At 39.0% G+C, this 25,326-nt stretch overlaps 1 protein-coding gene across 1 annotated transcript; it reads left to right on the top strand.

Annotated features, from left to right (window-relative positions):
- The first annotated feature begins 930 nt into the window (after window positions 1-930).
- On the top strand, window positions 931-24,443 carry DGCR8 (DGCR8 microprocessor complex subunit). The gene is made up of 14 exons (XM_063351234.1): window positions 931-1,073; window positions 6,690-7,688; window positions 8,131-8,293; window positions 9,226-9,368; window positions 10,098-10,380; window positions 12,084-12,281; window positions 13,133-13,234; window positions 16,141-16,239; window positions 17,464-17,546; window positions 18,698-18,798; window positions 19,243-19,349; window positions 19,572-19,699; window positions 20,116-20,229; window positions 20,561-24,443. Exons 2-14 carry the CDS (start codon window positions 6,966-6,968, stop codon window positions 20,642-20,644), a joined length of 2,328 nt encoding a protein of 775 aa, XP_063207304.1. The 5' UTR covers window positions 931-1,073; window positions 6,690-6,965; the 3' UTR covers window positions 20,645-24,443.
- The last annotated feature ends 883 nt before the right edge of the window (window positions 24,444-25,326 follow it).

The following is a 25,326-nucleotide window of genomic DNA, read 5'->3' as shown; positions in this document are numbered from 1 at the left end:
TGATCTGAAAGGTCCCTTCCAACCTAGATGATTTTATGATTCTATGTTGATTTCAAATCAGTACAATAATGACGGACAAGAGAAGGAACCCTGTAATTTAAGTGTATTAAGTGTATCAATAAAAGCTACTATAGTTCTCTATTCCAGGGGAAAAGCAAATTATAAAGTATTAGAGCGAATTAGAACAGTAAATGTTCATTAACCCTTTAGAAGTAACTTCACATAAATTGTGTAAGATGTTTCCTGTAATTATTTAGGAATTGTCTAAACACTACAGTCAGATTTGGGGCTTATTCTGTGAACTGCTTGGTACATATGGCATGAAATATGGGCCTACTCTGATTTATCCTTTGTAAGTAAAATACAGTTTGAAAGGGTAACGCTGCAGTTGTGCTGCTTAAAGATACATAGCAGCGTTTGTAGGAAAACATGGCATCTTTTCTTCAGCTAGCTAAAGACACGCGTAGGGGCGAAAGCCCTGAGCGGCCCTTTCCGCAGGCGCCGCGCCCTCAGCGACAGCGGGGCGGCCCTGCCCGCTCCCTCAGCCTGCGCCCTCCCGACTCCCCTCAGCGGCCGCCTTTAACGACCTCCTTCAGCACCGCTCCTTGCTGCCAAGGACTCCTCCCACCGGCTGGGGCGGTGACCAGCTCGGGGCCTCCCCGCGGCCGCCCGCCACCGCGGCTTCCCCCGGCACCAGACAAAGGAGCCCGGCCCCGTCACGGCCGGCCGCGCCCTCCCGCCGCCAAGTCCCGCCTCCGCCTCCCTCTCATTGGCCTGCTACTGCGAGGGCGTATGCCTTTCGCGTCTCTATTGGCAGAGCGGGTTAACATGCCAGGGAGTCCACCAATGGCTACGGAGATTTCAAATTCGTGACAGAAGCGACTGGGAAGGCAATTGGCTCGGCGAGGGCGGAGTCCCGCCTGCGGAGACTGGAGCGGCTCGGAGCAGGCGTTTAAAGATGGCGGCAGCGGCGCGGAGTTGGGGGTGGTTTTTGTGAAGTGGTTGTGTTTGCTCTCCGCCCCCTCCACCCCCCCAGTCGCGGAGGAGCGGCAGGGACACCGGGGATGGCTCAGGTGGGTGCTGGCGCCGTGGGGCGACGGGGAGGGTGTGCACGGGTGGGCCTTGCGCCGCCGCGCGGGCAGTAACCCCTCCGTCCCCACAGGCCGCGGCGCCTGCGGGGGCCGTTCGGCCTGCCGCGCTCCTCGCCGCCGGTACTGCGCGGCCGCTGCTCCTTCGGGAGCCCTGAGGAGCCTTTCCCCGAGCAGCGGAGGCGAATGCAGCGCCAGCCTGTCGCTCCAGCGGGCGGGGGGGGTTCCCTTCCCGGTGGAGGTTGCCGTGAGGCTTCTCCTTTACCCCCGGCTGGAGCGTCCTTCCCTCAGAGGTGGTGTTTTGTTCTGTTTAGAGTTTTTTTGGGGGGGGTGAGGGTGGTTTGTTTTCTTTCCCGCCCGCCCCCAGGCGCCTCCCTTCTCGCTCCCGCCGTGAACTGCATTTCAGGGTAGTAGAAGGAAAGGAAACGCCATGTCTTTCTACCCTCCAGCGCACCTCCTTGTCAGTGGGGTGATGGGGAGCATCACCTCTGGCGCCAGTTTCTACCCGCATCGTGTCTCACAGTACGTGTGTGTGTCTTAGGGTAAAGGGAGGGTGAGAGGGAGGTTTTCTGCTAGACACACCCGTTTGTACAGGGGCGAAGACCGTGTGTCTCCTCCTCTACAAAGTTAGGAAGAAAAGGCAGCCCTTCATCAGCGCGTGGGATGGCCATTCACTTTTTCCGGTTCTGGTACGTTGTGATGGTGAAGATAAGGTGGTGTGTCTGTCCGTAACTCTCAGGATTCTTTTTCATATGTTCCTTCTATTAAAAGTGAAGTATGCTTACACCTTCCTTTAAATTATCTTGTTCAGTATTGAAAAGGTTTATTCTTCTACCTTTCTTCACCTTTTTTTGGCTGGAAAAGTAGAAGTCTCTCTTTGCACCTCTTTTTCTTAGGCTTTTGGTTTATCTATAAAGTCCGTTTGCCCACTGAGAGGGTGGGACCCCCAGCATTCAGGCATCAATCCCTCCCTCATAAACTGGGATTGAGGGCTTGCTGGGTGAACCCATTCAATTTCTTTACTCCCTTAGGTTGTGAGTTGCAGATATTGGGAGTTAGATCTCTAATTTTTCTTTTGTAAGCATACATCTTTTCCCTTCTGTTTAGGTAACTAAACTTAAGGGTTCCTATTTTTAATTCTGGATGAACAGTTAGGTCACTAGTTCTTCTGGGCAGGACCTTCTGATTACCAGGATTATTTTGCTTTTTTAGAGAATGAGGGGAATTTGGTATCTTATGCCTGTTGTTTTTCTTTACAAGTAAGAAACTATTTGTGATGTGAAAATAAGAATATTTTTTTCTTCTTCCTAGGCTCTGATTTGCAGATTTTCAAAAAATGGTTTCTTGTTTTACACAATTAATTGAAACAGTCTAAACCCTCACAGAAAACTGGTCAAGCTGTAAAAGCAGCGATGGCTTTGACATTTCTGAGGGTGCCTTTCCAAAATTAAGTAGTCTGCTTGTTCTGAAATGAGATGAAATCTTATAAAGTACATAAGTTCTTTAGCCTTGTCTGTATTTGCCACTGATAATGTTATGGTTAACCCATGACTACCTTTTCTTAGACTGCCTTCATGACTTAAAGTGTTGTTTCCTTCAGAATCTTTCTAGTCTAAAGCTGATAATGAGAGAAACAAGTTCTTGTATGTCGTAAACTTACAGAGTATTTTTCTTTTGAGACTTCCTGTTCTGGTTTAAACAAATTCTGTCCCCTTGGTTTTGGGGGTTTTTTAGTGGTTGATAATAAATAGGGTTAGCTATTTTGAGGCCTGTATGTATCAAAAAGATACAATAGGTATAATAAAAAGATGGTAAATGATTATGAGCCAGTAATCACTTTGATAAGAGTTAAAGCTGAGCGGGTCTTTAAGCATGATCAATGCCTCTTGCAGCTCTGCAGAGCAGAATTTCATTTGGAGCCGGAGGATGAGGAAGACTTTGTATTTGGATAGAAATGTGGAGAGTTTGCTCTGAGCCACTCTTTCTTTTGGGATTCACTGAACATGTAGTAAGCAGTTTCTGACAAGGAATCCAGTTGCTCTTAAAAAGTGACTTTTGAAGAGAGAATCTGTGGTATGCTGTTCCTTGTTCCTGATTGCAGCTACAGGTATTCATGAAGAAGTTATGTTCTTTATTGAACTCGCTTGTAAAACTGCCAGCGTGCTGTACAGTGAAGGGATTTCCTCTTTGAGTTTGGGCAGTGCTGGTTGCAAATTTTAGGATTCTGTCTTTCTCCTGTCTTGAAGAGAGATATGCTTTTCTCTGTGTACTTCCGCCCCACCACCCCCATCTCTCTGTTCTGATTGCAGGAATGGGCAGTGGTGCTTATTAAACAAAGAAGTGTTTGTTTGTTTTTTTTAGTTTCTGCCTTCACAGAACATGTATAAGACAACCAAGCCAAGACATTGCTTTTAGTTGGGCCTGTGCAGTTTGCTACATTACACTTAGATGTCTACCATCTATCTGTTTCTCTGAGTTTACTTTGTGACATGAAATGCTTTCAAAATATGAGTGAGCAATTAAAAATGTGAAATTGCCATGTATTGGTAATCTGCAGAACACGAGCTTTGCATTGGTGTTTCCAGCGGTTCATCCAGAGTTCCTTTGCTGTTTTGTACTGGCTGTTCCAGCTGTCAGTGGTGTTCATATCTTTTTGAGGAATCCTTATGGAAACTGTTGATGGAACTTGGTGGAGCCCTGGAGAATAAAATCTGTTCTTTCAGGGCAAGTTAGTTAAGCATGACAATAGGCCGACTAACTTATTTTATATTCTAATATTACATAACCTAGTATGCCAAGTCTGGTTTTATGTATAATATGTATAAAAAAAATCCATGGTTGTTCGATTTCCTTGATCTAAGGTCTGTTTGGCTGATTTTAACCTACAGGCTCATCTAATTTATCCTTTTAAGTTTCATCCCCCTGTCTTTGTTTTTAAAATACCTGATATCTAAGGGAAAAGTCTTTATTGGCTCTGTGTGGGTTTTGGTTTTTTCTAGACCCTGACATAAAGGGCATATTGTAACACTGGTTGGCAAGAAAGTAGATGGGAATTGGACTTGTGGTACTCTACTTTTCCCTGGCTTTTTGTAGCTTATAGGAAGGTATTGTAGACCAGTGTAACTGTGGAGCTGCCAAACTCTGTTATCTTACCCTAGGGATGTGGCAGGTTTATGGCTAGAAATGCAGAAGCTAGTTTAAACTCATCTTGGTACTTTTTCTGGCCACAGTACGTGTACTGATTAGTAGACAATCCCTGGCAGTGATTTGGTATGCTATTCATTATTCCAAGGCCAACAAGAATTTCATTGTTAATAGTGCTTGAATATAATCAAGACATCTTTTCCACAAAGAGCGGAGGTGCAGTATCAGCAAACTGCCAAAACTAGGCTGGTAATATTAATTTCTTGTGGTTTTGACATTGGTGGTGTTAAAACACTCTTAAGCGTAGGAGCAGGACACAACTTGGGGATGTGGAAACTGCATTGACGATCATATCTTATGACTTGTCAAAAATAGTCTTTCTAGTTGGACCAGGTAGCTCCTCAATCATGTGGGAAGGTAGTGCTCTTTCAAATTCTACTATACCAATTTCAGTATTTCATTTCTGTGTAAAATAGGTCTGTTTGCTCTTTTAAAGAGCCTTCTGAAGACCCTTAAAGTGGAAAAATTAGATTACTTAAGCATTTGGTTTCCAGGAGTTACTGAATTTATACTATGACTTTTGATTATTTTGTTCTGTATTAACAATGAAGACACTAATGATTTATTGTGAACCTAATAATTTGTCATTCACCGTTTCGTATTTCTTTAATCTGAAGATGAGAAAGGGGGAAGGTTATTAGACAGTATTTCTAGGGGTATTCTGTATAACACTAGGTGTTTCGGAACCTGTTGAAAGAAGAAGGAATTGATCACTGCTCAGGTGATTGTATGATCATCTTGTAGGATGGAATGGATTTAAATGTGTAAAACAAGCGGTTCTATTGGTGGATGAGCTGTTTTTCATTCTGGAAGATACTATGCTTGTATCAGAGAAGATGGGATTATTTTAGAGCTTTTATTAAAGTGGAGTATTTTTCCTTGGTAATACTCCAATGCATGTCAAGCTCAGTGTCTTGAATGTGATGTGTCAGTTTTGAATATTTAAAAAAAAGCCAAACAAAAACCCACAAAATATGAACTACTCTGCTGCCCCAGAAAAACTTTATTGCCACATCACTAAAACAAGAGTTTGCTCTGTTGTATATTTTGCTTTCTTCCAGCTCCCAGGTAGGTAGCTTCTGTATGCTGTTGAATTTTAATTGCTCCCATTATGCCTCCTGTTTCCCAGCTTCCTGCCTTGCCTCAGTTGGTGTTTGCACATTGCTGTTGGTTTGTTCTGTCTGGGCTGGTGTAGAGATATATTAGAGAATTACATTTGGCTTCTCTAAGTCCCTCAAGACAACCCAGGTGTTCTGCCCTGTTGCCTTCAAATGTTACACAGCGATACTAAGGACTCGGAGCTTACCTTTCTAGAATACTTGAGTAGGCTTTCCCTACTGCCAGGAAATACTTTGAACAGAGAAAATTCAGCCAGCTGTCTGTCTCAGGCAGAGTAACACTGCTTTATTTCTAGCTAGTAGGAAGATCTAGGCCCAGTTTGGGGTGGTATGGAGGGACTTGGAGAAACCAAAATAGCAGGTAAGAAATTATGCTTCCTTTCCCCAGGTGTGTATAGTCCTGCACAGATGATGAAAGTATAATTGAAGGAACCATCACAGACATGGTAGAAAGAACCCTTTTAATGTAAAAAACGGGGGGGGAAAAAAACCAAACAAAAAACCAAAACCAACAAACCCAAACCACACACCAGTCACCTCCTGCAAAATTTCCTAGAGCAATTGCATATTTTTGCCAGGTTAAATTAACTAAATAAAATATTGGTTTGTAAATGCCTTCCAGAATTAATGTGAGCTTTATTGCTACCTATCTAGACCTGAATTCTTCAGACATAACAAATACGTAGTCCCATAATAGTATGGAGTATAAGATCAAACGTCTAGAGAGTCATTTGATGTGAGTTCTTAGTAAATTATGACATTTCCTGTTAAAACTTCCTCTGAGAATTCAAAAGTATCTAATAACTTAAACTTTCAAGAAACTATAAGACCATAGTTGTTAAAATCTTGTTGGTGTTGCAGATTGTCTTTAACCATAACCTAATTATCCTTCCTGCTGTGCGGGTAAGTATGGCTTGAATACCAGGTTGTTCTAAATCATAGGAGAATCCCCCCAAGATGTACAGTTTTTAGTCTGGTCCCTACAAATGCCCTTAATGCCCTTCCTGCTAACCAAGCAGAGAGAGTCAACAAATCATCCAGGCAAGTACATGTTAACAAATTCTTGTGCTAGTGTACCGATCAAGCAATAAAACCAATCTAACTTCAGCCTCATTCAAAAGGGTATCAAGATATCCTGCTTCTCTCACTATAAAAATGTCACTCCTACTGGAAATTTATGTTGGAAGGAGTGATGTTTTTTCTTTTTGCCTGGGATACTATCTCTGTTTTTTTTTTTTTCTGTGACAAAGATCTCTTTTTTTTTTTTTTCTTCTTGTAGGTTGAAAGAAGAAAGGGAGACCTGCGTGTCCAATGAAGATGCAGTCTTAGTCTTCAGCTATTTAAGCTGAATGCATTGTGATTTCCAATAATTGAGACAGTGATTCTGAAAGCTGTCTACATTAATGAAAAGAACAATGTAGTCAGCTTAACTGAATCATCAGTGTTGCATATTGAATAGAACATGATAAACCAATCTTGATGGACTTATGCATGTTAGGAATATAGATATAAACATTTATTAAAGCATTGTTTTTTAAAAACAGTAGTTTTAAAAATGGAAAAATATGAAAATGTACCACCCCTCCCTAAAGAACCTGCAAGAGAAATGAATGTGGAGAATCATACTTGTCCCCCACCTCTGCCGCCTAATGAACAGCCTCCACCACCTCCCCTGCAAACGTCCAGTGACGCAGAGGTAATGGACGTTGGCTCTGGTGGTGATGGACAGTCAGATACCCCTGCTGGGGACACGCACAGTATCTGCAGAACACAGCTTCTCACAAAGGGATCTGCCTGCTACAAAAGTCGTCTTATAATAGACCCTAACAATAGTGACCAAAGCCCAAGAACTGCTCGTCATGCACCTTCAGTTCGCAAGTTCACCCCAGATCTTAAGTTACTTAAAGATGTAAAGATTAGTGTTAGCTTTACAGAAAGCTGCAAAAGCAAAGATAGGAAAGTTCTGTACACTGGAGTTGAGCAGGATTATAAGGCAGATACAGATTTTGGTATTAATAATGTAAATGGGGATTTGCATGTTTGTCCTTTTGGTGGTAGTAATGGTAAAGCTGTAGGAATAGGGGGTGAAAATGATGACAAGAAGGATGATGAAAATGATATTGATCAGGAAAAGAGAGTGGAATATGCAGTTCTGGATGAGCTGGAAGATTTTACCGACAATTTGATGGAAATAGATGAAGAAGGAGGAGGGTTCACATCTAAAGCAATCGTTCAAAGAGATAAAGTGGATGAAGAAACCTTGAATTACTCATATGAGGTAAGTAAATCCACAGGGTTTTGGTGGGCAAGAGGTTTCCAAGTGGCTAGAAAAAAATATGAAAAGATGTTCACTGAAAAAGTCTCTTCTACAAATGTGCAGTACTTGAGTAAAAATAAAGAGTTTTTAGAGACAGAACATTGGCTGAAACCTTTCATAAATTATGTTGGTCAAACTTCTGAGTTGTGTGTCAGCTTCTATAGTCTTGTTTAACATCTAAAAGTCGTCTTATAGAATTGCAGCTCACTTTATCATGAAAAATATCAGTTCTCACTTATGAAAACTTATTTTCTTATTTTTCAGTATTTTTTACTGGGATCATTGGAAATTTCTAGTTTTTCTCTTTATGGAAGTACATAGAGAAAATGCATACTTTTTCTTTGCAAGGGGAAAGGGAGATTAGTAGACCCAGAAGGATGGTGTCTGATGAAGTCTCTTTCAGGATGACTTTGATAATGATGTGGATGCTCTCCTGGAAGAAGGTCTTCGAGCACCTAAAACAAGGAGACTAGAAAATGAGAAATACGGTGGTGAAAGCGATCACCAGTCTGATGGAGAAACAAGTGTGCAGCCAATGATGACCAAAATTAAAACTGTACTTAAAAGTAAGTTTAATGTTCATCAAATATCTATGATTTCTTCTTTTTGTGTGGCTGATGTCTGTAGGACAAAAGTATATCAGCAAGTGAAGTTTAGGAAAGCAATTCTTGTGAAATAGTTAATATGTTACAGAATTGTATTTGAAGGTTTCTTACTATCGGATATGAATTTTCATGTTCCTCAAGAACAAAGTTGATTTTCTGGGGGGAAGTGCTCTTGATCTTCCTCTGTTGTATGTAATGGGAATGTATTTTAGTGTGTGGATTTGTGGAAAAATTGTGAAGAATGTTACTTCGGTGGTGGGGCAGTGAACAAAGATGATCTGTTCGTTCATCTTCAATACCGCGAAACTCCTGGAGACTGTGGTCACTGTGAACGTCTTCCTACTTTAGTTGTATAACTTCTGTTGTTGAAATTGCTCTATGTGAAGTCTTCATGCATGCAATCCTGGGTTAAAAAAAATCATTAGGAAAGTCACTTTGTTTATCAAGTTTCATCATGTAAATGTTTCAAATTACTAATAAAGAAGAACTGAGAATATGAACCAATCCAGAAGAATGTAACCGAAAATAGTCTGAATTATAATTAAAATTAGAACATGCTCTAGAGGAGTATTTTACAGCTTCATTGTATTCTGAAATAAACAGAACAGAAAATTCACTGCTGAAATGAACAGATCAGTCCCTATAAAAATTCGGGCTACTACTGCTTTTCAGTTGAAAACATAATGGAATCTGTAATTTTGCAGGATTTAATGTGGGTTAGAAGCATATGCGTTTTGATTAAAGCAAAACAAAATCTTTCTACAAAATTTTTAGTCTTGTTTCAGTGTTATTTTATCTTTTGAGACAGAAAAACAATCAAAATAAAAATGTTCGTTCTTTTTCTATACTTGTGAGCAGTCTATCCAAGTTTAAAGAGATTCTTTGCTTTAAAGGTCGTGGCCGCCCTCCCACAGAACCTTTGCCAGATGGATGGATCATGACATTCCATAACTCGGGCATTCCTGTATATCTGCACAGAGAATCTAGAGTTGTTACCTGGTCTAGACCTTACTTCTTGGGAACAGGAAGCATAAGGGTGAGAGCTGTCAGTTATTTAAATACTTACTGAGATCTAAAAATTAGATATGTTCCTGCAAACAGTTGACTATTTTTCTATTGTAGCAGGCTTCTTTCCAGTGTTAGATTTGAAGTGCTTGCAAAATAAACTCCTTATTCTGAAAATATATGATTTTTCTTATCATGGTTTGTTTTTCCACTTTTGCAATGAGTTTGGATAGTTAAAGTGAATGAGATGGTCTTGTTTGGTGCCCTTGTTGTTCTAGCATATGGCTGCCAAATGTTGGTTTTATTCCACCATGAAATGTATTTAGATAATTTAGTTTTAGCTGTAAACTAGCCTGAGCTGTGGTTTATGGTCCACATCTACAGAAGTAAGCATGTGATGTACATGAATCCAAGGAATCTGCAGAAATCTGATTTTTGGGAAATTTAATCATGGGCTTAAACCCCAAGAGAGCTCAGCGAATTTTGTGAAAGCATGTAGTATTTGTCTGTAATTGAACAGAATATAACTGCGATCTAAAGCAGCAAACACACTTTGAAGGGTAGTGTCAATGTTATACAGTGTCAAGGTACCGTAGGAGTGGACGTATTCAGATCTCGAGTAGAATAAGATTGCTGAGCAGAGAGACACTTGAGTCTGGACTAAATAAAAGTAACTTCCATCTTATTTACATGTTTTGGTTTTGAGTTTTGCTTTTCGTGACCTTGAGGTACTGAAACCTTCTATATTTTATATTTGCAGAAACATGATCCTCCCCTCAGTAGCATTCCCTGCTTGCATTACAAAAAAATGAAGGAAAATGAGGAAAGGGAACAAAACAATGATATAACCCCAAATGGGGAAGTATCACCTGTAAAGCACCTAGATAAATCATCAGAACTGGACTGCCAAACAGAAGAACCAGACTCTACTGCTGCTGATTCTGGGCCTTTAGATGACAAAGACCCCTCAGGGGGAGATGCAGCACAAGGAGCCTTAGGGCAAGTTAAGGCCAAAGTTGAAGTATGTAAAGATGAATCTGTAGGTATGTATGGAAAGTGGAGTCTTTTCTTGGTTAGAGTTGGGGTAACAGCATTTGGGTAACAGCATTTGGGATAAATATGCTTTATTCCAGACTTGGCAACTGAATAATACCTTGCCTGAGATCAAGTGGTCTGTTGCTTTCTGCAGTTTTTCATATGCAGAGATCTGGAGAAATAGATCCAGTTTTATGAATCAATTTTGATTTTAACAGGAGGAGAAACATGTAGTGGAAATCTTTGCTGAAGACTTGAGTATCCACATGCAAAGATTTAACATACAAAAATGTGAAAACTTTGGAAGTTTAATCCGGTAGACTTACCTCAGTTTACGAATCAATTCACTCGATGCGTACATACGAATTGCTGTTGTCAAGTGTGTTTGTGTGACTTCGTTAAATAGGCTTTTCTATGCAGTCTCTGTATTGACTGAATTGTAGCTATTTCAGTATGATCTCTTAAGATAAATGGTGCAGTTAAACTATATTTGCTTATTTGCACAAGCGTAGCAGAATAAGTTATGTAAAAGTAATTGCTCTCATGCAAGGGGATAAAATGCTTCATTATTTTATTTATGCAAGCCTGATAGCTTTTATACAAAAAGCTGTCTAAAGATGTGATGCCAAAATCAATGCCGAACTTACAGAGGAATTTAAAAAGCTCATGTGCGCATTACCACAGCTAGGTACCTGAGAGTATCATCCATGTAAACTACTGCTGCTCAGAATACTGATACGGGTTGTAGGCTACCACTTACCTTTGTAGTGTTCAACTTGTCCTTGTTGTTACATGCCTCCTGTTCAGTCAGAAAACCATGCCAAAAGATTTAAAAAAAAAAAAAAAACCAAACAAAAAAACCCCAAACCAATATTTACCAGCAAAACTAAAACCAGTAAGCACTTATTTTCTACGTGAAGTTCACCTGTCTATCTCTCTCTCTAAATAGGATCTGTTCTGTATTACTGAAAAAAATACTGAGTGATCAAGTGTAAGCGTGACTTGCATTTGGAATTCCTTGTGGAAGGAAACAATGCCAGCAGCTTGCTTCTGTTTCTGTACATCTTGGGATGCTACTCTTTATTTTTGCTGATTATGTCTGCAGAAATATCCTGTAAAGGAGAAGCGGCTGTACTTCAAGGGAGGGTGGGGAAGGTATTCTTTTAGTAGTCTTTATGTGAAAAAGAATGTATTAAATTCTGTTTAGAGGCCAACAGATATTCATGGAATTCATGGAGCATCATTATATAGTGTGTCACGGTATGCTGTTTAATAAATAGGCAGCAATAATCAGTTTTGGCTTCAGGAATAATAGCATAACCGCTGTTACTCACTGTATACCTTGCTTCAGGTAAGTTGAAGGTGAATAGGTGATTAAGTAGAACAATTACTAGTGTTTTGTTACAAATTGTGTTGGGTATTATGCTGGTTAGGGCTTAGGAAAATCTTCAAGTGACAGAATAAAATGTTCTTTTTTTTGTTTTGTTTTCCAGTTTGCACAAATGTTTTGCATTTGACCCAGGAACAGGAAATCTTGTAATTAGTTCTGTTACTATAAAATAGCATCTTAACCTTGCGTATGTGAACTAAAGCCGCTACTTTTGCTCCTAGTCTAAAAAAATAGTTGTAACATATTTAAAACAGTGGAAATAGTGAACTTCATGCTTGCTCAGTGGTAAAGCAGACAGAGTAACTTGCTTGTGTTTCTTAGATCTGGAAGATTTTAGACGCTACCTTGAAAAGCGTTTTGACTTTGAACAAGTTACTGTAAAAAAATTCAGAACCTGGGCCGAGAGACGGCAATTCAATCGTGAAATGAAGCGGAAGCAGGCAGAATCCGAGCGGCCTATTCTGCCTGCCAATCAGAAACTCATTACCTTGTCTGTGCAAGATGCACCTACAAAGAAAGGTTAGTTCGTCTACCTGGAGTTCAAATATTCTGTATCAAAGACTAACTTCAGTTCTAAGCTTGATTTGAAAAAAAGAAAAAAAAAAAATACTGTAGTAAGTCCACTTTCTTCTTGTTCTAGAATTCTGTGTTTGTGGATCCATCATATTACATAGAAAAGGAAAAATACTGCCAAAGATACTTCCTATTAAAAAGAATAATCCCTAAATGAAAGGATTTTTGTTTAAGGCTGCAGTCCTGGTAACTGGTTACTACCTTCAGCTGCTTGTTACTGTTGGTTGTTAATGAAAACCCTCCTGCCTCATCACTCAGTGCTACTGCCTTCTCACTTCTATACCAGTTCTAATTGGTGCCAAATTAGGGACTGGTTACAAATCCCAGATTGATCTAGGTTAAAACCTACAGTTAAAAATAGAATATTAAAGCAGTTTGATGTAAATGGAGTGGTTCTGGCTTGTGGATTTGAAGTGTATGTGCCTATTATTAGAAGGGAGATAGAACATGTGGTTAGGAGCAAATTAAATTCTAATTAATATTAGCTGCCAAAAATGCTGTGTGTAGAGGTCCAGAGACCGTGGGACTGCAAACATTGAACACAGAATATTTGATTTAGCTCATAATTAATGCATTTCCAGTTGTTCATAGAAATTTCTCAAACTTATTTCTCAATAACTTTTCAGAGAAAATGGACTTTAAGGTGTGAATTAGCCATGTCCGATTCAACAGCACTGCGTTTAATTTGAGCAGGCGCTTACCCCTTGTAGCTTGTCATTTATTATTTGTAGTAGAAATTGTCTTTTGAAGACTGGAACTACTTAGCTATCTTCCCCTCCCCCTCTCTTTTTTTGTAGAATTTGTCATTAATCCCAATGGGAAATCTGAAGTTTGCATACTGCATGAATATATGCAACGAGTCCTAAAGGTTCGCCCTGTTTACAATTTCTTTGAATGTGGTAAGTCTGTTAAGTTTTTTAATTGACCACGTGTTCTTTTGAAGGGCTTATGTCATGCTTGGATGTCAAAAAAAAAACCCCCCAAAAAAACCAAAAAACCCAAAACAAACAAACAAAAAAACGATGGACACTTTTCCTAGGGGATGTCTTGAAAGTCTATTGTGAGTCAAATTCTAGCTAGGAAACATTTTCTGTATCTTAAACAGTGGCTCTTGAGGATAAGAGAGATATTATACTTAAAATAACAATGTGGCTTTTCGCTTGGAAAACTATGCCTAAGTGAAAATGGATTTAACTCACTTGCATCTAAAAAGATGCATCAGTGAAATACGGGCAATTACAGTTTTGCTGATTGTACACAATTAATATTTGATTAATTTTCTTATCATTGTTGTCCAGAAAATCCAATTATAAGGCACACATTGTCTTATTGAATCACTAGAATGCTGAAAAAAAAAAAAAAAGCTAGATGCTAAACCCAAATACTTTCTGAAGGCCTTTGATTATGAAGTGGTTAAGAACTCGAAAGATTTCTGCAGACACACATGTACCCTCTCTAAAGCTGCAATAATTTGAGATATTCCTGTGGTTTTGTTCTGTTCTGGTTTTCTTCCAATTAACAAAAAATACAGCAGATTTTTTTAGATATGTAGAGTTTTGAAATCATTTGCTGTATGTAAATCCAAGTGACTGTACGTTATGATTGTTATTTTATGAGGGTTCATATTTTAGTCCAGTCATCCTAAGAGAATTGTCTATGTATAAATTGATGTTAAAATGCAGATGGAAACCAGCAATGGCTACGTAGCCTGTTTTCTCTTGTGTGAATATTCTCTAAGGTCATTGATAAATTACAATTAACGTTAGTGGAGACATTACTGGTTAGGTGCTGATTGCAAAAAGTTCATATGCAGTTGGTAGGAATTGATTTGGTATAAATGTTGACTATAGAATCGTAGAATCTTCATGGTTGGAAAGGACCTTTGAGATCAAGTCCAAACATACACACACAAAAAACCCCCTACAATCTCTGCCACTAGAGCATGCCCTGAAGTGCCACATCTAGATGTTTCTTAAATACCTCTAGGGATGGTGACTCAACCCCCTCCCTGGGCAGGCTGTTCCAGTGCCTGACCACTCTTTCAGTAAAGTAATTCTTCCTGATATCTAATCTAAACCTCCCCTGCTGCAACTTCAGACCATTTCCTCTGGTCCTGTCATTATTCACTTGTTGGCCACCTGGGCACACTGCTGGCTCATGTTAAGCTGGCCATCCACCAGCACCCCCAGGTCCTTTTCTGCTGGGCAGCTTTCCAGCCACTCTTCCCCAAGCCTGTAGCGTTGCTTGGGGTTGGTGTGACCGAAATGCAGGACCCAGCACTTGGCCTTATTAAACCTCATACAACTGGCCTTGGCCCATCGATCCAGTCTGTCCAGGTCCCTCTGTAGAGCCTTCCTACCCTCAAGCAGATCAACACTCCCACCTAGTTTGGTGTCGTCTGCAAACTGACCGAGGGTGCACTCAATCCCCTCGTCCAGATCATTGATAAAGATATTAAACAAAACTGGCCCCAAAACTGAGCCCTGAAGAGGGACACCACTGGTGACTGGACGCCAAGAAGATTTCACCCCATTAATCCCAACTCTCTGGGCACGGCCATCCAGCCAGTTTCTTACCCAGCGAAGAGTACACTTGTCTATGCCATGATTCGCCAGCTTCTCCAGGAGAATGCTGTGGGGGACGGTGTCAAAGGCCTTACCAAAGTCCAGATAGACAATGTCCACAGCCTTCCCTGCGTCCAGAAGGCGGGTCACATGGTCATAGAAAGAGATCAGGTTGGTTAAGCAGGACCTCCCTTTCCTAAACCCATGCTGGCTGGCCCTGATCCCTTGGCTGCCCTGCACTAGTTTTGCTCATGGCATTAGAAGAACGGGAATAGAAGTGTCATTCTGCTGGACTAAAAGTAACTTAGAGTTACTGAGACTATGTTGTTCCATGGCTAGTGTGGGATTTATGGGAAACGCTGGATGGATATCTGTTTGTGGGTTTTAAACAGCTTTTAATTTTATTCTGTGTCAGTGGTGTGAGAGGTAGTCTGGTAGTTCCTGACTTAGGCTGTTCTAAGACTATAAGGATGCTGGCACTCAGAAAAGCAAAAACTTGGGGAGAATTTTATTGTAGATAAATATTGTGGGGGAATGCACTTGATGTTTAATCAAGAATCTAAAGATGTTACATATATGATGAATATAACTGGAATTAAATTAATGTTGTGTTTTTTCCCTGTAATTTGCAGCCAGATTGCCTTATCTAGCTGCATTTGAGATTGCTTTACAAAGCGGTATAGCATATGTTCCTTGCATTTTTGCTTTTGGCAGGGTATTTTTGTGGGGTACCTCATGGAAGAGGAAGCAATTGCACCTTTTTCAGCAGGAGGCTTGAAAGGATTGAGTCCTGCAGTCAGCATCCAAGGAATTACATGTCAGGCATCTTAGTTTAATGTGGAATCTATAATTATTCAGAATTATGGTATTCCTGTATATGCATTACATAATGTAGCTGGATTTCCAATATCAGAATGTGTATCTCCTGTATTGACACTGTGTTAGTGATGCAAAATCTATGGAAAAGATCACGAGCAATCTCTTAAAATTTAAAAGTTCTTAATTTGGAAGAATGAAGTACATGGTAGGTCTCTGTTAATGGAAAACTGTTAGTTTTTGCTATATTACAGTAAGCAATTCTTTAGTCTTTCTGAAGAGTAAACAATTTCCATCCCTCTTGAAGGTGAAATGAAGAAAACAAATCTTGATAGTGGTGGTATTTCATGTTTGTGATGAGTATTTTACATTGGGAGTTCTGAAAAGCTTTTTTTTTTTTTTTTCCTTTCCTCCTCCATTTCCAGAGAACCCAAGTGAACCTTTCGGAGCCTCAGTGATAATTGATGGAGTAACATATGGGGCAGGAACTGCCAGCAGCAAAAAACTTGCCAAGAATAAAGCTGGTAACACTTTTGTTCTTTCTTAATACCAACTGCTGAGTTATTTATCTGTTTTCATTTCTGCTTTGAGGATGACATATTTGCAATAGTAAGTAGGAATCATTTTGTTAATAGTTAAAGAATGTATACATTGTGTCTTTTTGGTGAAAGCAGTAAATACTGTTGCAGAGACTTTTCTGACAACCCTAAATTCAACAGTGTGCTGGGATAGAAAACCATGAAGACATATTAACTTACATGTAAACTATTGATGTATACTGAGTAGCTGTAAGAGTGTTTGTCTCTAATGATCACACCAATAAGAACGTGTTGGGGGTTTTATGTTGATACTGTCACCTGCTATATAAACACCTGGTGTGTAGATTTTAGCAAAATATAATTCTTTGCCCTTCTTTAAAATGAAAAAAAACCCTCAGGATTTTAGTTGATTTGGTTCTCTTTCAGGTAAAAAAAGAATTGTGCTAAACTATTGGATTATTGATTCCCAAGTACTTGCCTTCATTAATTAGTTCTAATTGTGTAAGTCTCTAATAAATATGCAAATAATTAAGATCTAAATGAGAGTGTGTCTGACACATTAGAACTTCTTACCAGTCTCCATATTTAAATGTCTTTAGCACAAGGATCAAGAAAAAAGAACTGCAAATTTAAAGATGTATAATGTACCTGTGGTACTCTCTGCACTTGTGAAATATGTCAGTGTAGCTAAATCACCAAAAGCCAGCCCATAATTGTGTCATTAAAAAAAGGTATTTTTCTGTTACAATTTGGGCAAATACCAGGCGTGCTTTTTGTGCATTCCTTGGGTTTTGAGTGCCCTAGTGACACAATACTGGGGTTCGGCTGTAACAACTAAGGGGTGATAACAGCTCTCTAATTTTAGGTCCTACGGGCTCTATGTCACTTTTAAAATGAAACTTGATTATCTTTTTTTTTTTCTTCCATAGACATTTGCAAAAAGCAGTTTCTTCTTAGTTTATATAGTTGTGAGATTTTCATTATCGACTTGAACAAGTAGAATTTTTTCCCCTTAAAGTGCAAGTGAATGTGCTTGCAAAAAAAAGATGCCCATCTTCTCTGTGAAGTTGCTCTGTAGTATGAGTGGATATTTCTAGGGCAGATGTGAGGCTTGCTTAAAGGGTGCTTCATTCTCCTGTTTTGGTTTTTTTTTTTTTACAATCACAGTTTAAAATAAATGTAATCAAGCTGTTTAATCACTTTTTGCAGCTCGGGCTACACTGGAAATCCTTATTCCTGACTTTGTTAAACAGACCTCTGAGGAGAAGCCCAAAGACAGTGAAGAACTTGAGGTACTGAACTCTTGCTTGCAGGATGTCATTGTTGGAATCTGTTTTTGAAAACGTTACACCTTCAACTTCAGAAATATTAATGAAAATTTGGAACGTTGTTTTCTCAGATGGAAATGTGAAACGCTTCCTTTATAGCAAGATCTATGGCAATGAAAATACTTGTTTTTCTCTTGGAACTGATCAGAAAATTCTGTGATGCAGAGAGCTAGTCCCTTGTTGGAATACCAGGTCAAGTACTGAAGACCTGACATGTTCCAAGACACTAGACTGCCTCTGGCTTCCAGAATCCTCTGGTTGATGCTTTGAAAAGTTCAAAGCCAGGTGCTGTCTGTGTTTGTGTGATTGTCTTAGAAGTCCAAGTAAGAATTAAAAGTGCCCAGGCTTCTGAGATGTTTTCACTTAGCTGTGAAAGCTACTTATTGCCAGACCAGACAGCTAAAACTTCAGACTTTAAGCAGTGACTTTTGAGAAAATCAAAGGGGAAGTTTGTTTAAGCGGAGAGTGTGTGCTATGTTTTCAGGTATTGGAAATATTAAACAGCTAGTTCATCAGTGGTGTGTTCGCTTCCAATTCAGCATGTAACAGACCATCAGGAAGGAGTAAAGGAAAAATCAGTGATCAGCCTGAAAGGAATGCTTTCATTTTAAGAAATATGACAGAATGAGTTGTTTGTACGCTTGCTTTAACTTAAAACTGTATTGTACACACTACACTATTGAAATGGTTATTAAGAAAATGCAGATAACTCTTTCCATTGTTCTAAAATAAAACACAAAACATTCCAATAGCTGTTATGTCATCTTTTATTAAACCTCAGCATTTTGCTAAGTTCAATTTCATAATTGGTTAAAAAAAATAAAATAGGCTTGTCCTGAGGATGATAAAGAACTTATAACACTGTAACGTCTTGTATAATGTAAAATTGGAATTAAAAGAATTATCTAAATTTCTGTCTGCAAATACATGATTAGGTGTGGGAATCTTAATGAAGTTGGTAAATACCTTCATTATGGATTTTAGAAATACTTTTGAAGTATTAAGCACAAAGTAACAGAATTTGTTTAATGTTTCAAAGGAGAAATGAGGGTTAAGAACAGTATTAAGGTCGTCTTTGCACAAAAGCTCAATAACCCTTTTGATTTCCTTTGTAGTATTTTAACCATATCAGTATTGAGGACTCACGGGTATATGAACTCACCAGTAAAGCTGGACTCTTGTCTCCATATCAGATTCTCCATGAGTGCCTTAAAAGGTAAGGCTGCAGAAAAAGGAGCGCGCGCTGCTGTGTGCGAGTGTGTGGGTCAGGGCACACCACTTGCTTGGTTGCTGGTACCCACAGTGTTTGTCACTAACGGTGACGTTGGTGGGCTGGCCACACTTCCTGCGCACACTGTGGCTGTAAGACTGCTTCATGCTCGATCTTCCTTTAATTCATATTTGCTGTTTATGCCTCTTCTCTTCTGAGGTTAGGATTATTTAGTTGTGGGACATACAAATATATTTGTCTGTCCTTTATGCAGGCTTGCCTTTCCAGTCAACTTACTGATCTAGAAAAGAACTCTTTATTAATTAATGTTCTAAGATTTGTTATTAATATGTGTAATTCTAATGCAATGACTGTCAAAGATAACTGCAAACACTTCAGTTGTTTGTGATTTTACTTAGTATATGATACTGATTTTTCTTTATGCTTAAGAAACCATGGAATGGGTGACACATCCATAAAGTTTGAAGTGATTCCTGGTAAAAATCAGAAGAGTGAATATGTCATGACTTGTGGCAAGCATACGGTGCGAGGCTGGTGTAAGTACAGTACTTACTGTGACCGCTGATCGGGTGAGCTTCCTCTTCTCCTGTTCTTGTTTGTCCATTCTGTAGGTGCTTGTTCAGTGCTTTATACGCTTGTTAGACGCTTATTCTACTCTTCTCTGGTTACCTTAGTTTTGAATAACACAAGTAAATATTGGTGTTCATCTAATTATGTAATGTGCCAGTATTCACACATTTTCATGATTATTTTTACAGGCAAAAATAAAAGAGTGGGGAAACAATTAGCTTCTCAGAAAATCCTACAGCTACTGCATCCACATGTGAAAAATTGGGGCTCTCTTTTGCGTATGTATGGTAGAGAGAGTAGCAAGATGGTTAAACAGGTGAACATGATTTTGCTTGATTGTAACTTACCTTGTGATTGTATTTTTGCTTCTGTATTTTTCTGGTTTTTGTTTTTTTTTTTAAATTTAGTTACAACAAAGCTTTAATGGTATCTATTTTGGCATAATAGTGTTGTTCCCAGTTATGATAAAGGCAGTGTGCACTTGACAAGCAATTCTTGATTCTTCTGAATTGATTCTCGTACCTTGCTATTGCCAGGCTGTAAGATGAGTGCTGTCGTTGACGTCTTGCATCTTATAGGTTGAAGTTAAATAACCTCTTTAATATTTAACCAACTCATGTAAATATATGTTATTACTTAAGGAAGTACAACTATCTGCAACTTCTGCTCCACGTATTTTATTTTTTTATAAATAAAAGCTCATCTGTTGTTGCTTGTTGTTCTGTCAAATAGGAAACCTCTGATAAAAGTGTGATAGAACTTCAGCAGTATGCCAAAAAGAACAAGCCAAATCTGCACATCCTGAACAAGTTACAGGAAGAAATGAAAAAACTGGCCCAAGAAAGAGTGAGTATATGCTCTTTTGTGTTTATAAACAGGAAGAATGCCATGGGTCAGACATGCCAATTATTAGAATTTTTGCAAACTTGATATTTGGAGGGGGGGGGGGGAGGGGGGAAATAGAGTGTACTTTTAGAGATTTTCATCCTCTCTTTTAAGTGGGCTTATAACTTAATTTTACCTACTTTGGTAAACTTATTCTGAACATTAAGACAAGTTAGCCTTTCACGAAGATTGACACATCAATTTGGCCAAAGTTGTTCAAAATTTTAAAATGGTGTGGTGGTGTTGTAGTCTCTGTATGACTGTGTGGTGGAGTTTGTTTCATGTTCTTTAGGAGGAAACACGAAAGAAACCCAAGATGACAATAGTGGAATCGGCTCAACCCGGCAGTGAACCTCTGTGTACCGTTGATGTGTAATGAGAAACCTTACAAGTGGGGAGCAATAACACAAATGGAAGAACTAGATTTTCAACAATTATTTAAAGATGTTTGCTGCAGTATGCAAGATAACTTTTAAAATCCAAGCTGCTTCAGTTATGCATTGTTCTTTTTGCATCATCAGGGCAATATTACTTTTTCCTACTTTCTTTTTCTTTTCTTTTTTTTAATACCTCTGAGATATGTACGTTTAAAGGATTGATCATAAAGATCTCTACTTGGGCAAATGCACAGAGGACAGGCATGTTCAGACAGGATAAACTCAATCAAGCACTTTTTCCTGGAAAGCCATCCATGTTGTTTAAGATGGATGTGTTTTAAGGATGAAATTCAGAATATCTATGTACAGGTTGAAGCTGATATTATATATATACACATTCATATATATGTATATATAAAAGAAATCTATGTACATCTTCTTGTATGAACATGCCTAAAACTATTTTTGTGAAGAGTTTTGTTGCATTTCAGCACATAATAATATGCACTGATAAGACACTTTGGTGACAAATACGTGAAAGTGATGAGCAACGTTCCTAATGCCATAGGATTAGGCCAGTAATGCTGTTTCTTTTGTTCGGTTTTTTTTGTCTACTGCCAGGCTTAGTTTTTCAAGATCACAGTATGCAGATTTTTCTATTACTTGAAAAGAACAAGTATACCTGGTAGTGTTAAGAGTAACAGGCTGGATATCCAAAATTATTGGGGTTTATTTTAATTAAAAAGAGCCTATGTTAGTTTACAGATCATTAGAAAGGGGAAAAATATGGCCCTATTTATTTGATTAAAATAAAAACTGTAATTTGAAAGGCTGTTTTCAAAGTTTGGAGCCAAAACGCAGCTGATGATGGTTGACAGTCTAAAAATATTTTGCCAGTGAGGTGTTTAAAGACCTTCCACTCCCTTCTCCCAGCAATAAAACAATTTCTCACTTGTTCGGAGTCAGAATGCATCTGACTTGATCAATTAAGTCTTAATTTGCACCATATACATGAAGAATTTTAAAAACACAAAAACAACACAGCTCTGAGAAATCTGAAATAACTGCAGCAATTTAGGTTTTTTAAGGAGTTTTTGGTTTTACTTTTTTAATTACATTTTTAGCTTTTAAAGAAAAAGTGTAACTTCTGCAAGGAAAATTAGAATGTAGATTTGGAATATGACGTAGAGTAATAAGTAGAATGAGACCATAACAGGTTATACTGATAAACAAGCAAATCACAAATATGCAACTATTATAAAATACAATCTTAGAACAGAGGCAGTACTCACCATGTCATCTGAGGCTTTATGAAACTAAGCACAGAAGAAAAAGTTCCGGCTGTAGTGAAAGCGCTGCTTTGTGGGTCTGGTCCGTGCTGGGCGGTTGCAGTCAGTCGTCTTGTGGAACCGTTTCCACGGGTCCTTCAGTCGGCTCTTGCAGAAGGGAGCACGCACCGGAGTGGTGGGGCTTTGTGCAGCCTGGCTCCTGCAGGAGGGAGAGCTCGACTCCTTGTCGCGGCTGCAGCTCCTGGTGCCTTCCTGGGCCAAGAGCTGAGGGCTTGGGGGGGGGGTGGGGGGTTGGTTTGATTTTGGGCCTTTTTGTTATGTTTTTTATTTTTTTTACCATGTTACACATAGAGCGCTGCAGTATAATGAATTTAGTGCCTACTGGATTTTAACAAACAATATTGGCATCAGTATTGTAAGACCACCTTTTAATTTTGCCCATTATTTTGGAAATACTTGGTGATTAATTGATATCTCAAACTAATGTGTTGCATATAATGTTTGAGCTTAAACAAGAGGAGTCTTGGAGTCTTACCTGTTTCTGTGTTTGAGTGATACGCTCAGAGGTCTCTGCAAATATGAATTCACCCATTATTTTTTTTATTATGATATTTAGCTTTTCAGTTCTATGAGTTGTAATCCTGTAATGACAGGATACGGGTAGTTGGAAGACTATACATAAATATTACTTAAAGAAGTGGCCTATCTAAAGAAAAGAAAAACAAAAAAACACTGCCTCTGCTTTTTTTGTATAGCTTTAATAAATCTCCATCTTTTCAAGGGTATCTAAAATTGGTGCAGTAGTGACAAGCAGTGATTACTGTTTGTCTCTCTTGTTATTGTTTGTTTGGTTTTTTTTTTGTGTTTCCTTTTCATAAAGACAGGGCTTATATCTTCTATGCCTAAATGCATTACTCTTTTAGGTAGGTTTTACTTCAGCTTATGTGTTTTCAGCAGAAAAATCTGTACTTGGATGGCACTGTAAAAGACAAATCACCCATGTAGATCTTATTTTTCTGAAACGAGAATGTCAATGCATTTGCAGGTCACCTGCAGAATTACCCACAGATGCCTCGCTTACAAATTTGTTTCCATTCTGTTTAAGAGATTGCTGTATTACCTCAGTCTGCCACTATCAGAATCACAAGGTGACCGTTGCCCTTAACTAAAACATCCAGAGATTTCATTGTGAACCAAAGCCTAAACGTATATTATGCATTCTAAACAAAAAGAAACACAAAAAGATGGTATTAGACCTTGCTGCAGCCTTTAACTGGAGAGATGTCCAGAAAATAGCGCAATAACTGCTGGAACAAACAACTTAACTGCTGTTTCTCTCATTGTGAAGTATTCTTGTGTTTTAATGTTTACTATTGTTTGGAGTGTAACAGTCTTGCATTTGCACATAAGCACGAGCTGCTGTGATAGAGGATAGATCATTGCATTAACTTCAGCTTCTGCATGAACACTTACGGTGTGATTCAAGATGTATCCTAAACTTGTCTTGTAACTCTTGTGTGTTTTCTAGGTAATCGGCTGTAAAGGTTTTTATCTTGATTGTATGAATGCATAAAACAACTGCTGCTTTTGTCACTATATTTGTTATTTATCCCTTCTGTATCCAGAGGAGGATCGGTATTTTTATGGGGATGGAGTGTATTTTTAAGAACTGTTCCATCCTTTGGGAATTAGAGTTTTGCTTTGCATATTATGTGCTTCTCGACAAAAGTGTGGTATATTGACTTTAAGGATTAAATTCGTGTGCATTCAAATCTTTATGGTACTGATGGAAAACTTACTGTGACTTCCAGTGACTAGTCAAATGCTACCTATTTAAACACCAGTCATCCAGCTTTTTCTTAAGTATTTATTAAACGAAACTGATGAAGTAGTTGGGTACTCAGAAGTTTGGAAAGACTATTATGCATAAACTTAACTGTCGTATGTAAACTTCCACTTTCCTGTGATGCTGTTAGGCTTTATACAAATATATTTGTAACATCCAAGTATTTAAAGCATTATGATTATCTTATTAATTCTCTAGACTGTACTTTGGTTCTGGAGTAAAATCCAGGAAGCGATAGCCTCCTGACTTGCCGTGGGAAGAGGTGTGAAGTGCAAGAAGCCATGCTGTTGTTAACCAAATAAAATGAGCAGTTACAGTATTCTGAGGTGTGTGAGACGGTGAGAACACGGAAGGAAACTCGTTGCCCAAGTAGATAACAGTGGTCACTGTATGGGTTGTGTTGGGTGCAGCTGCTTGATGCCAGTGCTGAATTGGTACAACTATAAAGCCTCCTTTTCACTGAGCCTCTGCTTGCTTTTTTTTCTGCACAATCATATAATCCTGTGTGTTTGGTCTTTGAGTACTACATGTGTATTTTTCAGACAATTAGTTTTGAGCAATAAAGTTTGATATTATAAAATGCTCCAGTGTGATCAGTACTATGATAGCTTAAGCATACTTAGAGAAAGGCACTTTATTCCTAAGGAACTGAGTGTTTGCATGGTTAGACATCACTTGGAGTGAAATTGAATTCAAACTTTTTCTTGAATTGGAATTTGTATTTTTACTGAACTGATGTCAGGTTGGAAATGACACAACCTGAAGGTGGTGGGTTTGGTATGTATTGCCACACAGCTGCCAAACTGGAAAGGAAGGGGAACAGCAAGTCTGTGTGCTGTGAAAGTAGATTATTTTTTTTGTTGTTCCATCCTGTATGCTCCATGACTTCGAGATTTAAAATGGTTATTCCTTCTAACAGTATTAATGTCTGTTCTGTAGTGTGGATCACCATCCCTTAAACTAATGCTGGGTGCTGGCACCTGCACGGAGTGTGGATGAATCCTGACTGGAGAACCAGTTGTGCAAGGGCAGGAGCTTCAGCCAGGTTTGTCTTCACACCCAGTACCTACACTGGAAGCACCTTGAGCTGCTGGGCCTTGTTGTCACTGTGTGACCTGAGTGTCTGCAGTACTATGGTATGGTCTCGCATTACATACAACTGACTCTCAGCTGCACAAGGCTCTGAGCGAAAGGGTTGGGAAGACACTGGGAATAAGGCCCTTTGGTCTAGAGCAGAGGTTTGGTAGAAAGAAACACTGTGTCCAAGAAGTATACTTCTGTTATGAATGCTGAATAAGCTGAAGTCACACTCTGCTTTCTCATTGTTCAGTAGCCACTGAATTGGACACTACTCTTCCATAACCGCATTTTCCATGAGGCTGAGGTTACCCTTTGTAAAGCTACTACAGGACTCTAGAGACCACTGTGATGTAGGAGGTGCTGGACTACAGCTATCCACGGAGCAGACACACTAACAGTATGAGAGGAAAATCAGCCCCTCTCAAAAACAGAAAATTTCTTACTTCTTCCTGCCACAATGGATGGC

Source organism: Chroicocephalus ridibundus, chromosome 13 (assembly GCF_963924245.1).
Source record: "Chroicocephalus ridibundus chromosome 13, bChrRid1.1, whole genome shotgun sequence".
In the NCBI taxonomy this organism is placed as follows: domain Eukaryota; kingdom Metazoa; phylum Chordata; class Aves; order Charadriiformes; family Laridae; genus Chroicocephalus; species Chroicocephalus ridibundus.
Note: the sequence above shows the minus strand (reverse complement) of the source record. Positions and strands in the feature narration are given on the sequence as shown.